This window comes from Antedon bifida, chromosome 1, assembly GCF_963402885.1.
Source record: "Antedon bifida chromosome 1, ecAntBifi1.1, whole genome shotgun sequence".
Classification (NCBI taxonomy): Eukaryota; Metazoa; Echinodermata; class Crinoidea; order Comatulida; family Antedonidae; genus Antedon; species Antedon bifida.
In genome coordinates, this window is record NC_136226.1 from 3,997,932 (window position 1) to 4,017,206 (window position 19,275).

The 19,275-nt window shown below is 35.2% G+C and overlaps 1 protein-coding gene across 3 annotated transcripts in view; it reads right to left on the reverse strand.

Moving 5' to 3' along the window:
- LOC144838278 (von Willebrand factor D and EGF domain-containing protein-like) overlaps positions 1-19,275 on the reverse strand; it is a 40,818-nt gene that overhangs the window by 2,242 nt on the left and 19,301 nt on the right. For 2 of the 3 annotated variants that reach the window (XM_078693624.1, XM_078693628.1), the window contains exons 8-26: positions 17,428-17,560; positions 16,805-17,016; positions 15,267-15,340; positions 14,164-14,227; positions 13,397-13,606; positions 12,975-13,189; positions 11,610-12,295; positions 10,842-10,975; positions 10,275-10,397; positions 10,074-10,172; positions 9,192-9,309; positions 7,682-7,935; positions 6,942-7,176; positions 6,255-6,401; positions 6,044-6,148; positions 5,627-5,719; positions 4,590-4,685; positions 591-686; positions 209-304 (exon numbers count right to left, since the gene is read on the reverse strand). In XM_078693624.1, coding sequence (XP_078549750.1) covers positions 209-304; positions 591-686; positions 4,590-4,685; positions 5,627-5,719; positions 6,044-6,148; positions 6,255-6,401; positions 6,942-7,176; positions 7,682-7,935; positions 9,192-9,309; positions 10,074-10,172; positions 10,275-10,397; positions 10,842-10,975; positions 11,610-12,295; positions 12,975-13,189; positions 13,397-13,606; positions 14,164-14,227; positions 15,267-15,340; positions 16,805-17,016; positions 17,428-17,560 — 3,190 coding nt within the window. The remainder of the gene's footprint in view (positions 1-208; positions 305-590; positions 687-4,589; positions 4,686-5,626; positions 5,720-6,043; positions 6,149-6,254; positions 6,402-6,941; positions 7,177-7,681; positions 7,936-9,191; positions 9,310-10,073; positions 10,173-10,274; positions 10,398-10,841; positions 10,976-11,609; positions 12,296-12,974; positions 13,190-13,396; positions 13,607-14,163; positions 14,228-15,266; positions 15,341-16,804; positions 17,017-17,427; positions 17,561-19,275) is intronic. The other variant, XM_078693635.1, reaches the window with a different exon arrangement.

Genomic DNA, 19,275 nt, shown 5'->3' on the forward strand with positions numbered 1-19,275 from the left:
AGCCTGGTCATTCGTTGTCACCAAGATCGTAATAGTTTGTTCTAGAGAACAACCTATTACGTTATTTCTCAAACTGAACCGGTATTGAATTGGCCGGCGCTGAATAGTTTTGGTTTTAACTCCATTATCTTAAAATAGAAATATCTCGTTTAAAGAAAATGAGGACTTTAAGAGTAGAGATATTTTAGGAGTGATGTTTCTAACTAACCTGTCTCACAATATCTTCCATGATATCCACGTGAGCAAAGGCATTGTGACGGATTGGCACAAACTCCACCATTCATACAATTTGGTTGACAGAGTGCTGAAATATCGAGAAAATGTGTAGAGTTAATGATGACGTTATCGTGTCGTCAACCTCGTTGCTGAAAAACCACACAAAACATCGCCAGCACGTCCATAGCACCACCATAAACAGATATATCATCATCACCAGAACCATTACCTACAGGAGGTAAAACCACTACAACCACAGCCATCGACACCATATTTTGTCAACGAAATCAACCACATCTACCCCGACCACGGTTCAATATAAACCTAGCTATAAGTTATAAACTAGGCCTAAAAATAAACATGTTTATTTGTACCTTGTGAGCAAGTAGGCCCTGAATACCCCGCAGGACACACGCATGTATCAGGGTCCGAGCAATAACCTCCGTTTTGGCAGTTTAAACGACAAGTCACTAAAAGAAAGATTAGACAATAATGTGTATATTGTTTTAAAACTTTTTTAGTACATTGTATTTTGTTTTAAACAGGCTTTAGCATAGCTAGGTGCAACAAGCACAAGTTCGATGAGTCGTCGTGATTGGTCAAATTATTTGCGTTGTGCTTACGTACGTTCGTGCGTCCTCGGGAACCAAGCTTTATTTTACATACTGTATTATTACAACTAGCAATGTACACATGTGTATATAGTGTAGGCTGGTATGTCGTTTATATGAATGTCGTGTATATTTTTTGTTAAAAGCAAACTTTGACTTTATTTCATATTTTGATAATATAAGGAATGAAAAAAAATATGTTGCCATTTTTTCAAAAGACATTTAAAGGACCAAATTCAAGATGGCCGCCAGCATTCAAATAACCCTATTAAAAATCCGAATATCACCAATAATACAAATTATGAATGCCGTTTTGATGGTATTACTGTACCCATTATACAATCTTAACTATGTAAAGCGATAATCTGTCGGCCATCTTGGATTTCAAAATGGCCGCCACTAAAAATTAAATTCTTTAAATAATTTTTTTTAAATATGTGTGCATTAATTGTTGTTGGTACACAATGTTCTAAAATTGTCACTTCTCACAGGATTGTCTAAATATAAGGCTGTCTATGTTCTCTATATAACAGATATATAATACCCCACTATGACTCTTAAATTAACTAATCGTTCAAAGTTGGAGTTGTATCACAGTGTCTTAGATGATTAATAGCATTTTAAAGTATAGTGTTTATTGTTTTGTAGGGCCCTTATAGGGCGGAGGCAGAGTTTATTTGAGGGAGATGCGAGGGATTTTTTAGTTTTAATAATATCGTAACATTTATAATCAAATAAAATCTAATATAATTATATGAAAAGTGCTTGGGAAATTGTAGTTAACAGTGTGATAAATTCTATTACAAATGGTATAATTGTGTAGTTGCAAAGTGAACCTGTGAACTCATCGTGAACCCGGAAATTACTTTGACCACGTACAATTGAAATTGAGTTGAAAATCTACCGATGAAATCAGAAATTTTGTTTTAAAACTCTTAATAATATATTCCTTAAGATAGAAATATGGAACAATATCGTAATAGTGAAAACTGTTGTCAAACTTACATTTCGCGGTACATCTAAGATAGTTCAGGTAGGTATCCAAGGCAGAGATTTGTTCCAAAGTTTTTTCATTGTGCTCGCAATGTCAGAATTAACCATAATTTATATATAGATTCTAAATTACAGATCTCATTTCTTTTCATGAAACTGAAACTTGACAGGAGACAGGACCACAATATAAAACAAGTGCATTTATACCTTATTGTGAAATCCTGTATAAATATGATGTTAAATAATAATGCGTTATTGCTATGTAATTCAATGTCTGAACCTTCAGGGCTATAGTCACCAGTATGGTTGGTAAGTTTTTAACCTGTCAACCTTTGGCAGAAGCTTGAAGGAAATAAAGATACAGCTCATTAATAAGGTTATTCATAGGCAGCATTAACTCCTACTTCTCATCTTCTACAATCTCAACCGATTTCATTAGATATATACTCCTACAGATAGACCACCATTATACACTGGTTTGATGAGTGCACATGGTTGTGGTATAAAAACTCATGTACTAGGGAAAGACAAAAATGCCTGGTGATGACTCTTGCCCGAGGTGAGTGGAGGTGGACAGAGATGACATCAAGAAGCAATTATTATGTCGACCCGGTGAACTACATGACTTTTGGACTGTAGCATTGTGAAAATAGTTTTGAGGCCAGTGCTTTTGTTGAAACTGAACTTGTATTACCTATACAACCAGTGACACAAATATCTTAGATGGAAAACATCTTAGAGATGATATCCCGATTAATGAAGAAGGTGTTTGTTGGCCATGGCATGATGAAATTGGACAGAAAATTTTTGAGGCATTAGTAAAAGTCTTGTAGAAGGCAAACTGTCTATATGGAATCCCAAGAAAAAGATGAATATTGGCAAAAAATATATATGACGGTGAATACAGGTGACAAACTTATCAAAGTAAAAGAGGACTCCTATAGAGATTATTTGGCGGTGAAATGAGGTATTGCAGTACTTTTGCCAATTTGTTTCTGAACAAGCTTGTTGGGATCGCAGATCAGTCTGTGGAAGTTTGATGGATACAGTAGTAGAAAACGAAGGAAGGACAGAAGCACACTAATTCTGCTTTCTCTCTACAACTTGCTTCTACAAATGCAGACAGAGAAATAGATTCTAAGTGAAGTATCATTTTGTTTGAAAGAGGCTGATCATAAAGATATTAACTTGAATACAGAGAGTCAACGAAATCTAAATGATGTGGTTAACCTATATTCCTATATATGTCTGAGACACAAGAAAACAATATCTGCACACATGGAAAGTACACATGCTTTTATCAAATATTTCTTCGCTCATGACCACATGAACTACGACTGGTTACTTCCGCTGTATCAATTTCAACAGATTACTGAAACAAATTAAAGATATTGGAGTTTATGGGAGGACATGTATGTATGGGACTTGCTGGATTTACATCAATTGATCAGGGTCATTGAGCGTGGTATCACTGGAATAACACAAATTAATGATTTCATCAGAGCTGGCAAATCTAGTTGATGAGTTTGAAAGTCAACATTTAAAGAGAGACGATATCCCGATTAATGAAGAATGCTGCAATTCGCACAAAGGTGTTTGTTGGCCATGGCATGATGAAATTGGACAGAAAATGTTTGAGGCATTAGTAAAAGTCTTGTAGAAGGCAAACTGTCTATATGGGATCCTAAGAAGAAGATGAATATTGGCAAAAAATATATATGACGGTGAATACAGGTGACAAACTTATCAAAGTAAAAGAGACTCCTATAGAGATTATTTGGCGGTGAAATGAGGTATTTCAGTACTTTTGCCAATTTGTTTCTGTACAAGCTTGTTGGGATCGCAGATCAGTCTGTGGAAGTTTGATGGATACAGTAGTAAAAGACGAAAGAAGGTCAACTTACTGTATCGCATTCAAGATTAGAAATATGTCATTGAAGGACTTTGGCAGAGTTAGTTGTCATTTAACTGAGTTTATGAGATGTTTTAATATGAAGAAAGTGTACTGTCAGTACTATAGACCTCCTGATGGTCAACATTTTGTGTTAATAATAATAATAATAATAATAATAATATTTCAATCTAATTTTAACTTACACACGTTTTAATAAGAAATTTAACCCATTAAAAAAAAAAATGGCGGCCATTTTGAAATTCAAAATGGCCACCATTTTGTGTTAATCACCAATGTTGTTGTCATAGGACTATCATTTTATGTGATTTCAATCAACATCATAACTTGCACATGTTTTAATAAGAAATTTAATCCGTTTTTAAAAAATGGCGGCCATTTTGAAATTCAAAATGTCAGAATACTAATGAATATATATTTATAATAATTCTTATATAGCAGAGAACCCATATGAACCTAAAATATTATTCATAAAGGGTGTTACTTTGTCCAATATGTTACATTTATTGGATATTTTACGTATTGGCGGCCATCTTGGATTTGACACCCTTAAGCTTTTTTAAAAAAATGGCAACATATTTTTTTCATTACTTTACATCCTAAAGACACTAAATCAGCTGGAATTTTGCTTTTAACAAAAAAATGACACGAAATTACATAGTGGCCTACATTAATAGGTTATAGTGTTAATGTACCCGTACCTTTGCTGAAGAAAATTTGACATGCTTTGCATTTTTCCTTACACCCAACGTACACCCAACCTCTGTTAGTGCTGTTAGTTTCTATACTATAATATTTAAGAAATCGACCATAACATTGTGAGTGCAATGGTTAATAAAACACAAGAGTATACTTACTGGTTTCACAACGTGGGCCCACGTATCCAGAAGGACAAGCGCAAACGTTAGGTGCATAGCAAAAACCACCGTGTTTGCAATCAGGCTCGCAAATAGCTGATAAAAGTGAACAAATAAGAAATACCACAACATAGAAACATAAAGTGATTACATTATACATATTTAAGGGTTGTTTCACACTGTGGGTTGTTGTTGCTTGGATGGACGCATGAAAACAACGCGCTCTAGTGTGAAACATCCCTTATTTTATTAGTAGGCCTACACCAACACAGCATGATAATCAAATTAAACGACCTGTGACCGTATTCACCAATCACAAGTGATAGGAGATTTTCTTACTTTTAAGGGTAAGTGTTTCCCTTAGTGCGAATGGTGAATACGGCCACAGGCCCGTACGCTGGTTTTGAAGATGTTATAAATTGACAGCAGAGACATGTTAGTCCCCTTTTCCATGAAAAAAATACCCTATACAGACGTGACGACACACAATAAAAATAATAAAACATATTACGCAAAAGACGCAATGATGGATGAAAATATCAAAATCCCTCATGAAGTATGAAATATTATTGCTTTAGAAAAACAAAACGTTAGGCGTAGCTATGTGACCTTAGTTTGGTTCCCATTTTGGAGGCAGCGCAAGGTCGTGAGCGCGCCGCAAGTAAGTTGACGACCAATGGATCATCCGAACCGCTTGTCATTGGTGGTCAACTCACATGCGTTGCGCCAACGACCTTGTGCTGTGTCCGAAATGGGAATCAAAATAAACGTCGCAAAATGTACCTACAGTATGATGTGCAGTGGAAAAAAACAACATTGAATGTGCTGATATGATTGAAGATTAAGATGGAGAAATACAGTATTTATTCCCGAGTAAAAATCAGATAGACGTTAAGAATTTACAATGTTTTATTCTGGAAATAGGGACTATAATTACAGTTACTAAATTGCATTTGTCAAGTAGTGATGTAATAATTCACTGAACATAAATAATATACACCGTATAGAATACAAATAAACAAATGCAATTAAATTACCTTTATCACAGAATTTTCCTGTGTATCCTTCGTAGCAAGTACACTCGCCCGGTGCAACACACACTCCATTTTGACAGTCAGGTCTACAAACAGCTGTAGGGAACATATCAAACATAATCGTACCGCTGAAATGTTGTGTTTATAGTAGATTTCTTTATAACTTTATAGTGTGGTCGTGTCACACCCATAGATCCTCCTAGATCGCACGTGATCATTCCAAACATTTAACTCCAGTACCTTATCAGGCAGTTGTTGCATATCTACTATTATTATTTTACATATAGATAGGTATCTTCTCAGTGAGGTTCTAATATGGTGCTCTAAATGTTTCATTACGGGGCGCAGTTTTGGACATTCTTAATTGTGTCAACATACTACTTGTGAACCTCGTACTCCTTGCATTTCTGTCTATCTTACCTATTCTACAACCGTATCCTGTCCAACCTTCTTCGCATATACATTTATTTTCCCCAGTGCACCGCATGTTCTTTGGACATGTCACAGAGCAGCGATTTACATCGACTACAAAACGAAAGAACGATTTATTGTATAAAAGTACAAACAACTTAATGCGCATACGCACTTTAAGTAAGCGAACTAACCATATATGTTATGTTAAACAACTTACCGCATGATACGCCATCACCGGAATATCCAGGAGGACAGGGTCCACACCTGAAGCTAAGAGATCCGTCGGTTATGGTTTCGGAGCAGACGACACGATCAAAGCACGGATTAGGATCACACGGAGTGACAGACTGCTCACACAGTATGCCTAAAATAAAGCAAAAAACAATGCGTTTAAGTTGAAAACTTGGGCCGTATACAAAATATGACATTCAAGATTTTCCAATATTGAAAACCAAACAATATTGTCAGATGCAGACTATAAAAGCTAACGTTTATATTTTCAAAATAACAAGGAGCGTAGCCTTCTCTACAAAGGAATACTTTTCTAACACATAAAATGTCATAAAATTGATCCGTAGACCTATATTACACGTACAATAACACTGATAACACGGGTTATCAGCTTCCAACAAATATGAACACTCTCTCCGAACATGATGTAGGATATAATCTGGGTGAGCCAACCAATAAAGTGTGATTATAACATAAAATCAGGATTGAGCTATTTGGATATAGATGAATTATAAAGCTCTATCTACACTATCAAACTAGTTCGACAAAAAAGTGTGATATGCCCAAATATAGTGGTGATATGACATCATCATGTCCATCACATAAGTTTAATACAGTAGTGTAGACAGAGCTTTTGAGAAAATAGAAGTAAACCAAGGAAACAATCTCATACCTGTATAACCAGCGTCGCATCTACAGAAGATGATGAAATCAATTGACACAGAACACGAGCCATGATGACAAGGATTCGGTGTGCAGACGTCACCAGATAGATCGTACGGTGGTATACTTTCACAATGATCTCCTTTGAAATCATCTGGACAGATACAGACGACATCAGTTTCTTTATATTCTTTGTCTTCTTTGCATTTCCCGCCGTTTTGACAAGGGCACTCAATAACTGTCACCTAAACATGAATCAAAAGAATATAATTACAATTCCATTCAATCGTTAAAGTTTTGATTTGTTAACATTTTTTAAGAAGAGAAGATAAATCTGTATGATTTTGTTTTGTTAATTTTGTCTGTTTTGGAAAGTTGGGGCTGTACTTTAGGAATATTGCTCTTTAAAGACCAACTCACTCAGGCAGCGTCTTACGACGAGGGCCAATGAGTCTCGTCGGGAGAAAATTAAACATGTTCCCGACAGCGTAAAAACTACGCTCGACGCTATCTCAAGACGACTCGTCTTGTCGGGATTCAACTCGGACAGCACCGACGAGTCAACGTTCCATCGGGCCTCGTCGTACGATAATGTCTGAGTTGGCCTAACAAACTCTTTCTGAATCTGTCATTGTTATGAACACCAACACGTACTACTAATGCAAACAGGAGCACGGTTCAATGTAAACATTCTACTTAATTTCAGTTATCTATTTAGAGAAATGACAAAACACATTTTAAGATTCTCACATCAATAGTGACGGCCTCTGTAGCACCGCACCTGTCAGTCGCCCTCACGGGTATAACTACATGATTCGCTTTTAATGGTTGCCACAGTAACTTGCCATCTTCTGACAAACTGATACCATAGTCATCTTCTTTCCAAATAAGGTCGTAAACTAAGACGTCACCGTCTGGGTCGGTGGCTTCAAGTTGATATTCGAATGTGTTTTCAGCGAACAAGAATAACGGATGAGAAACCGGAAATACTGGCAGCAAATTATCTGCAAAACATTAATAAACATTATAAACAACATATATTACACAGGCGTACCTAAAATCTAGTCTAGTTTGCGCACATATACAATAGCATACATGAGTTTAACACATAATTCATCAAATGTAATTCCGTGTAGGTGGTGACATTTTTATTTAACGAATAACGTTGTTACTTTGCTCAAATCAATCCATCGATCAATCAATCGATCAATTCATCAATCCATTCATCGATCAATCCATAAATCAATCAATCAATCGATAAATCAATCTATGAATCAATCCACCCATCCATCAATCCATCCAATTAATCAATCAACCAATCGATCAATTAATCAATCGATCGATCGATCAAACAGTCAATTAATCAATCGATAAATCGAACTATTAATCTACCATGAATACAAAAGGCTGATGAACGCGGTACCCCGATAACTAGCTACAGTCGCTTACGTGGTATCATGTCTTCAAACTCATTGACGATCGTCAATGACAGTCATCCTAAGAATAAGCAAAACAAATAATCCTTGGAAGTAGCTAGCCTAGGCCTAAGCAGGGAGATCTCTCTGGCCTAAGCTTCCACGGTGTTTTCGTCAGGTTGCGTGCATATCCTAATGAATGTTTCCTCGTCCACTTCCTTTGGTTTTCTTCCTGGCCTTCATATTTTTAGTTCCACAGAAGGTTTCAATTTTGTACGAAACGTGGGCGCAATGCCAGTTGATGTATGTTTAAATCGGATGCGATATAATTCGTAGTTCATGTGTTGATGTGTATGTTTATAAAGCGAATCGAACCAATTATTAAAGGTTAATATTATTATAACCGCCGTTGTACACCTTGCACAGCGTTTAAGTCCGCGTACAAAAATATGTTTTCATTATCATTGTTTGAACGCGCACGTTCAGTTTTCTCTGGCTGTGGTTCGTCCCATTTATTTCATCGTTTATGTGTCTATTTCTATCAATATGTACTTTTCCCACTTATCATAGCTCTTTAAAAAAATAGTTTATTGATTTTGAAAATTTCTAATAGTTCTAAAGGCCAATTTACAAAACATGTATTAAAAAGTTAAAACACACTGAGAAAGTAATATGAAGTTCCTTAATAGTTAAAGTTACGGAACTGAAAAACAACGAGGTGCGCCAACTGTCTCCCCACTAAACATTTCATGTATGTCAATATGTTATTAAGACAAGTCAAAATGAGTCGCATTCAATTACACATCAGTCTGATCAATAAAACCATTCATCTACCAATCACATACCTTCTTTATTAGACCATTCGTAAATCTTTAAGTCAGGAATGCAAGTTAAACACTCGTTTGTTGGAGAGGTTTCACCGATGTACCGACACGTTTGTTCGATAAAGCAGAAAGATTCAATCTACAAAAAATAATATATATACGTCAAATAAACTGGGATTTTCTCCATATCATCTCCTTCAAAAACCAATACATTGGTGATGAAATATGTGTATGCTTGATAGTGTAAACAGATTTTAACATAGTTGATAATAATTATGTACGTCAACTGAACTGGGATTCTTTTCATGTCATCTCCTCTAAAACCACTAAATTAGTGATGAAGTGTGTGTATGCTTGATAAGTGTAGACAGATTTTTACATAGTTGATAATAATTATATACGTCAATTGAACTGGGATTCTTTCCATGTCATCTCCTCTAAAACCACTAAATTAGTGATGAAGTGTGGGTATGCTTGATAGTGTAAACAGATTTTAACATAGTTGATAACAATATAATATTGGAAAGAGTCAGACAGTGTATTCAGAAATTTAATGTGCACAGAAAACTGAAATACTGATTATATAATACGTATGTAAACTGTTTGAAAGGATTTCAGACCACAGATGAACGATCATAAAGTGACTTTTACTGAATAATACAGCACTGTGATGGCACTAGTTACACTCCGTTACGCATGATTAATTTAAAGAATGACGTACGGCATAAGTACGGTCAAAGATTAGTACGGACGGACCAGCGTACGTTATGCTAATGCAACAAGCCAATAAAGTACGAATGCATTTAGCTGTACACTAATAGTAGTAATTCAGGGGTCACGTTGTTGCGTCTAATTCAAAGGTCACGTTGTTGTGTTTACAAGATGTCCCCGTATGTAACTTACCGTCATATTACAGGTACCTTGCCAATCACACTGGAAGCACATTGAATCGAAGACAGTGAAAATGACCGCGTTGCTTACGGATCCACCGTTCAAAGATACCTTAAATAAATCAAATCATAAATATTAGGGCTAGACGTCGTAAAGAGTCGATGGAAAGTTTCTGCTGAAATGACAGACCGAAATACAGTTCATTTTACTAACCTCTACTGCCCACTTTATTGGCTCAGTAACGCCTTTAAATATTTTATTTGGTACTGGACACAAGATGGTTTGTTTGTTTCTGAATTGCCCAATGCTGTTGAATTCTGTAATTTCTTCATTAGTCTAAATATTAAACAAAATCAATATTATATAGCTTATGGTAGCTGTATCAAATAAAGTTGTTTTGCCGATTGGTCGGTCGGTTGTAGGTCTGCCGATTGGTTGATCGTTCGGTCTGCCGATTAGTCGGTTAGTTTGACGATTGGTCTAACAATTGATCGGTTGGTCTGTCGATTAGTCAGTTAGTTTAACAATTTGGTCTATAAATGAATCGGTCGGTGTGACGATAGACCGGTCAGTCTGTCGATTAGTCGATTAGATAAACCACAATGTAACATACAATACTTTGACTTTCGAAATCTGTCAGTATTTTGTCAATCGGTCTGCCATCAGTGGGTCAGTCGGTCCATTTTATACAGTAAACTAAACACATATACCTGAGCAGCTAAATAATTAATCAATCTATATTTCACAATCTAAATTCAATATGGAATTGATTCAACATACGTTTAATAACGTCATGTGACACCTGATGGAATATGATTTCTTAACGTTCACCACATTAACTTTGATGACGTCACATGTCCCGGTTCTTTTATCACATAATCCGTTGTCACCGATACGTGTAATTCTGGGTGTGTCTGAAATTACATAAGAAAATAAATAACTAGAGAGTATTGCCAACGGTTATGAGATTTTTAAATTTTTAATGGATCTATTTTGAGATGTTAATAGGGACTGTGAAGATGAGTGACAAGATGACAGTGACAATGGTGACAAGGTTTGGAAAGCCGGAAGGGTGTGTGGTATGGACACTTGGAGCTTTCGATTTATAATGACCTCCGTACTACATACGTCATGTTAATTCATTGGCAGACATGCTTCCTGGCTACATTTTTCGACTTAGGTTCGGGCGAATTCTAGGTTCGGGCGAATTCTAGGATCGGGCGAATTCTAGGATCGGGCGAATTCTAGGTTCGGCCGAATTCTAGGTTCGGCCGAATTCTAGGTTCGGCCGAATTCTAGGTTCGGCCGACGAGAAACAGCAGTTGTAGGTCGTCGTCAATCAAAATTTCCCATATATGACGATATGATTATACACTTTGTTTTAATGAACAGAGGACAACACAGGTAAATGCAACAGGCAGGACTACCTAAATATACCAGTCGATAATCCGTCCATCCAAAGCGATGAGGAATGATAATAGTGATATATTGACGGTAATAAATGAAATAAGTTCATTTCTAATTACTAATCATTCTAATTACACTCACCTTTTCGTAAACTACAATCTACTGAATAAAATCCTTCGTCACAATAGCAACCCAGGCTCGTACATACACCATGTCCAGAACAACTATATGGGCAGTTAAGACTTGTCACTAACGAATACAAATTGTTTACACTACGACCATCTGTTTTGACCCATATAGTCTGATTTTCCAATATTGCGCGTTCACATTCATTTTCAATCAGCGTGTACGCGTACGAATCCCATCGGAAGTCGTCTGTCAGCTGTAGATCGGCAACACACATTTCAATCGCATCTTTGATGTACATTTCTGATCCTAACACGTTGGAACACAAATACGATAGGCTGGGACGCATTAACTTTTCCTCACACATTTCCACAGCTTGGAGCTCAGTTACTCCAGTAGGCGTGGGCCATGATGGGGTGACGGGTTGTAAGTCAGAATCATGAACATCCGGGTAGAAAAAATATTCAAACTGTTCAACGTCACGCTTTTTCGGGTTATTGTTATTCCTATTTTTTCTCGTCTTGTATTTCGATGTCATATCTGTTGATTTGATAAGTTCAGTTCTAATGACGTCATCATAACGCGTACACTTGCGCGTTACCGCCACCGCGCTTCTGGTACCCTCGCAGTTACAGAACCGTTTCGTTTTGGGATATTCTTTATATTCTGGTAAATGGTTAAACAGACCACCATCACGCAGCCTGAAAAAAAGATTATCGAAAGAGATGTTTGAAAGCGAAAACTTTAAAACATAGTTTGCACTAGCAACTTTAGTTTTTGCAATCAAACATTCGGTTGGCAAGAAAAGTTTTCCAATGTTTGCCAGCTGACAAGTTAAGTTAAGCTCAGTCCACATTAGCAAACTTTTGTTTTCAAACGCAAGCAACCTTCGAGTTTCGCAAGAAAATGTGTTCAAAGCTTGCGAATTGAAAAACTTCGGAAACTTAAGGAAGAGTGAAATTTGACTCTTCTCTGGGCAAAACCAGTTTGCAGGTTAATAAGTACGAACACCTTTTTGTTTTGCACACTTGTACTAGTGTAGACTTTTACGAACTTATTCCTGCAGTTTTGCGAAGTTTGTCAACAGACACATTTTGGAAACATTCTCTGGACAAACTCGGCCATTGCAAACAAAAGTTGTCCAAGATAGACTATGTTTTTAGTCTAGACAGATCACACACTTCATAAAACATGTCCTGGTTTACATATCTCAGATGAAATGTATGGCAGCCCAAATAGTTTTCGGTTTTTCTTCTTCGAACAGGAAGATATCTTACTTCATCCGCTATATATCAATTCGTTTAATTTAGGCAATGGAAATTATGTATCTATGACGTATTTTCTAATTTTCTATTAGATAATCACATTTTTCAAACTCACCTCCATTGTTCAACAAATTCGTTAGCTTGCCCATGCTCCATCTCAATGTCCATTTTAGTTTTTTCTGTAAAGTGATAGTCGTTGTTTGGATCGCCATCATACGCACCACAAAGACCGCGTGTATGGTTGAAATCACTGGAAGGAACTTGTACGGATATACTCATACCCCATTCAGATATGTCTGCTCGAACAAACGATCCAGAAGGAAAACTCACCTAACATTGCATAAACATTTTTTGATTATAAATAGTGTTACTATATTCTTAACTTTTAATTAAATATAACATTTAAAAAAATGTGAGAAGAACTCTCACTCAAGGTAGAAAGTCAGATTTGTTAAATTTACCCATCTGAAATGGGCACATACAGGCCGACATGGGCGCGCGTGCACGACGGAAACTTTTGATGATAGTGTTACTTACCGTTATCTTTTTTCGAAATTTTGATTCTTTTATTTTAACTCCATCTGCCAGAGGCAACTGACTCTTAATCTTTACTTCTGGCTTAGTTTCTAACAGAGCTCCATTGCACATGTCCACCGATATTACGTCATTATTTTCTCTTGCAACAAACCCGCAATTGCACGATATTTCATCAGTAGCGCCACCACAGTTCCAAATCCGTGAATTCACCTTAGAAGCAAAGTACAGTTATACCCAAAGTGATTCAAAATCGTAATTGTTTTTTTTTAACGAGAGGTCGGGGATATTTGAAAACCCTCTTTACATAGTCTAGCCTATTAAGCAATTTTAAAGCAATAAAAACCAACAACCCATTCTCCCCTATTGTATCTAAAATGCAAACAATCCAAAAGCCACATAGACTATGACTAAAATATAGTGCGACGATGTTTTTCTCATAACCTTACAAGTAATAATAATAATACATATATAACAGCTGTAACATGTGACGCTATATCACGACATTTCTACGATACTGAACAAATGATAATATATTCCTACAGTACGGATAATCGGTGACATTCTACAAACATTCCTTTGATTATTGTCAAGTGATTTGGTCATAATTAGATTACGACTGAATACTATGAATGAATCGAATAAATTCAAATTTAATAGAAACAATCGGTTGATATTTTGTCACATACATAGAAAATGTTAAAATGAGCATCAGCTGCCAGTTTAAAACATCTGGTTTGCATTGTTTTGTAACCATTTTGCGATCTTACCTCAAAATCTCTATTTAAACTCCTGTGCAGAATGTAGGTTCCTGTCTTGTAGAAATCGTATTTTCTAAAAGCCAAACAAAAAAATCATGTTTAGACCTAGTTTACGAGTGTCTCATTAAAATGTGTCTATATAGGAAATATAATGTCATCCTGCTGTTGTACTATACAACATTCGGCTTGATAGAGTCACGCTTGTGCGACGGTAACCTTTCATTGAACTGTGCGGCTAGCTAAGGTTGTTATACTTTATTTTCTATGATTAAATTAATAATATTAACTATGTTCTGCATCAGGGAATCAATAGGAAGATGTTTTGAGCAACTACGACGGAATATTCAGCACATAAAGAAAACAATCTCTAGCCTGGTATTGACTACATACTAGTAGAAATATAATTAGGTATTTGGTAGATTTAACGTTTGTTGTTCTTCTTCGAATACTGAACCAAGTTTTCTATTCACCCTAAATCATCATTCTCATTCTTGTTTCTTGATCATGCTGTGAAATGCAGGGTTACATAATTTAATACGGAATATTAAGTTAATTTCATTTCATTCGGGCAACGCCCCACTTGAATAATCTCTTTCAGGCCTCCGGCCAATTGAATTTCACAAGAGAGCATTTTTTTTTCTACAAATTGCAACATAAAAACACTTAAATTTTAAGTTTGAATTTTGATTCAATAATAATAATATCGTGGTAAAAAAATCCTTCTCCACGTACACATCTTCTGTTTCATTAAGGCAACATAATTTACATATTTAAGTTAAGTTATCCTCGTCTATATCATGGTTAATTAACTTTGAGGTTATGTGAGCTAGTTCTAATAATGTTATACATCGCATGTGTTTAAACTGAATTATGCTGTTGATATATTGCTGAAATTGATAAATGAAATCAGTGATACAAATAAGAGAGACCCACGACTTCCAGATGACAAGAAGAGTTTTAATTGATTTTAACCAAACTTAAGTGGGTGGGAGATAGGTGAGATAAGTTTAAATTAATTTTAATATATGTCTTATCTTGCATTAGTCTTTTCTTTCATCACTACGCAATATAATATTATTTGTAAGACATAATTCATGTCAAAGTTCACTTACAATCTATCAAATGTAATAAAGTGCGGATCGGTGAACGAGTAACATTGTGCCCCAGCAACATCTTTTACAAACACCTGAAAGGACACAAATTATGTTTGATGAAATTGAAGTACATTTTATCAAAGTGTCACTTTTATTTGACATTCGTCACGCACACGCAACGGCAATGTATTAATAACAGAACTCATTGAATCCATTTTTGACAAACGATTAAAAATAAGGAAACACATTTTGCAAGATTCGACACGGGCCCTATGTTTTGTGAAGTATGTTCTTCGTAGCAGTAGATGTTAGCGGCCCATCATTTCTCGTACAAATAGTCTGCCAGATTTTCTATTCAGCTGATTAATAGGGCACTGAACGTTGTAAATGAATTTCACTTTGTAATTTTAATGTCTTGGAGCAATACAATGTTCTATGTATAATTGTATTAAATGCAAATGGTGTGAATGAATAAGTTACTCCTTTTTTTACTTCGTTATGGCATTACAATTAAACAGTTCTCCGGTTAGTTTATTAAAAGTAAATTTAAACTATAGCAAAACCATAATTTGTCTGTGTGAACATAATTTGTGTGTATGAACATAATTTGTGTGTGTGAACATAATTTGTGTGTGAACATAATGTGTGTTCGAACATAATGTGTGTTCGAACAGAATTCGTGTGTGTGAACAGAATTCGTGTGTGTGAACAGAATTCGTGTGTATGAAAATTCTAATAATAGATTTATGGCTGCTGTCCAAGAGGATTTTTTAGATACGGTTCAATATCACTGACCTGGGAATCCAGGTACGTTATTAATAGACAAATTCCCAAGATTAAACCCATTCTACATTTCAAAAGTATCATTGTAGAATAAATAATACATATTTTAAACAGTTTCTCAAAAATGCTATTTATAGGCCTCTAAAATAACAACATCCGGTAAAAGTTGAAAACTTTCAACAAAAACTTTAAAAAAAAAATGAGTGATAAAACAAAGGGTTGGTTTTCGTTAGTGGGGAAAATGGTTATTTATGGTTATATTATTTATTGCATGTAAAGTAATTAAATTAAATATACATTTTCTAGCAAAAATATCATGAATTTTTAAAGTAACTTAAGAAAATAATTAAACTTATTTTTTACAAGTCCATTCTAAAAACTTATTAACTATCTTAAATAAGCAACACGAATGATAATCGCCCGCCAGGCCAGTCTCAGAGTTATCAACTTCCTTGTTTTAGGAAAAAAAAATCAAAATAACCTCGAATATCTTTAAGTTTTCTTAAATCTTAGATGGAAAAATTCTTTCCATAAGTTAAAAAATAGTTTGATACGGTACATAAAAGATTAATCATTATTTCACATCAAATTTTCTGAACTTTTTTAAAAAGTAAATGTTTGTTTTCTCTAAAATAGATGGCAAATCCACTCAATAATATAAAAAGAACATTTCAGAACTGGTGTCACTTAACAACTATAAACCATCTTTACTTAAGCAAAGCGATTGAAAGAATATAGAAAAGTTTTTTAAAACTTTTCCACAAACTACATACCGTTACGTCATCTATTTTGTACCCATTCCATATTTGGTCACCACTAGTAATAGCACCTGTTCGTATGTTACTAATCCGGTCACCATCAGACATGAAATCAGTCACAGCTTTTATGTAAACAACACCTTTCCCACAATTACGTTTTGAACATTTCCTTGCTTTGATTTCAACAAAACATTCAGAAATTGCAATATCAGGATGGAAGTTATTTCCTAAAAATTAACAACAACAAATTAATAAATAATGAAAATTCCTTTACCCTGTTCACACGAGGCGAATATAGAGCTTCGCAACCAATCGATTCGTAATTTGAATATTAATATTCGCCTAGTGGAAAACATGTTTAAATATTCAGTAGGCCTATAGTGAACACTTTAGTTAAAACTTTACACAAAATAACACTATTTTTTATTATTCAAACAAGAAAAGAAATGAACTTAGGAAAAACGAATGCCTCGCATTTAAAAAAAAACCTGAATAAGTTTTCTCTGATAAAGTCTTTAATAACTGATCCAACAGTGCGTATGGCTATGTTCAATGCGTTTAATTTTTTACATAAAAAGAATTCTTAAAAGTTTTATATAATCATAATGAATTGTTGTAGTGTTGTATATCTTTCTTACCGTCTTTGTCTACAGAAAGTGGTATTTTGACACTGCATGGCCCTTCTGTTTCACATACAACCGGTACAGTAGTTTCAAATATGAGTTTATGAATCTTTGTATCTTCCACAATCTCCAAATGTTTTGAAGAAATCTACAGTACCAAGCAACAAGATAATTTCCGGTTATTTAAAGTTTTGATAAGAACAAGCAATAATTTAATTTCGTCCTTGGAAAAAAATTACTATAATCTGTTCAACTCCATCTTTAAAGTAAATATTAACCTTCGTGAGGGGGTGTATGCAGATATTTAAATCCTTTCACCATGGTTACATTAGGTAATTAATCTACAGGGATTGTGAGGGGATTAACGATATTAGACCATTCCAATTAGATTATATTAGAAAAGAAAATGTATCATAATTTTATTTTGTCAGTAAAATAAGTTTAATTTAATAAATTCATACACGAAAACGTAATTATATAAACGTCCTGGATAAGCTGGATGGAAGTAGAGTTAAACAATAACGTCCGACTGGGCACCAACATCCCCAACCCGTATCCGGACCACTACTCCCTGGACAACTACCACGCAGACAATTACCCCCCGAACAATTAGCTCGCGGAACTACCCCCTGGATAACCACTCCTTAAACTACAGCCAGTATTGGGGAAGTTTAGTTCCAACGAGAACGCAATGAAAAAACGTATGACCAATCAATCACAGGCGCAACTCAGATGAGCCATTGTTTGTGATTGGTCAAAAGTCAAGCTTCTTGATTTTTCGAAAGTTGTGTTTACACTGGAGTTAAGCGTGCATAGAACGGATTAAAGCTGATCCGAACCATGGCAAAAATAGGGCCTAAAAACGACGTCCCTGTGTGATCAGTTAACTATCTTATACCTCCGTCTCGTTAACTGCAATATAACTATGATGTATACTTCCGATGTAACTTAGGTTTCCCCAGGGATGAGAATTACATTTTTCCCTGGGTTTTCAACGTTATACAACATACGTGTGAAATCACAAGTAAAATAGATTGAAACTCTGTATTTAAATGCGATAGAAAAAAAAAGAACGTGTAAACACAGCTCAATGTACATTGAGTCAGACCGGATAGAACCTGTCAAAAGGTACATTATAAGTATGGTAACGACCTGTTTACCCCCACCATTAATGTATATACAGTACTTATGAACGATCCAGGAAAGAACATGCCTGAGGTCTTAATCATAAATCACAACTTTTAATGGATGAATTAACATTTTAATAACATTAGGAAATTATCATTGGTGAAAACTACGCTGGTGAAAACTACGCTGCTGAAAATGTTGGAGGCGTTACAAATGTCTAGGCGATGTCTGTTTACCGTTTGTCTGATCATTAAAACGTTTAGCATGGGCGTGTATTGCATACCCTGGCGTGGAGTATATCCTCATCTAGGGTCCAACAATAAGAGGAGATAGGCCTGGCCTAAACCTAACATTTGTATTGTAAGTATTATTTCTTTGGCTCTATATACAACAATGATAGGCCTACTGCCAATAATATTAACATATTTTCTTTTAATTAGAGATCTTAAAAACGTTTACAAGTTGACACCTGGTTTCATGACCTCACTAACACCAAGGGCGGAAATCAAAACATAAACATGAGTATTGGGTCTGATATAAAACAAATTAAAAAAAAAGAAATTCTTTTTCTATATGATAATTCAAGATTTGGTTGATAGACTGTTGCCAATCATTTTTTTTTCAAACAGGACAGACTTTGTCATGTATAGAATAGAATTTACATCTTTAAAATGCATAATCATGTTTGATCGTCTGCCAACACGTATACAGCTATCTGACGTAATGGAAAATTAA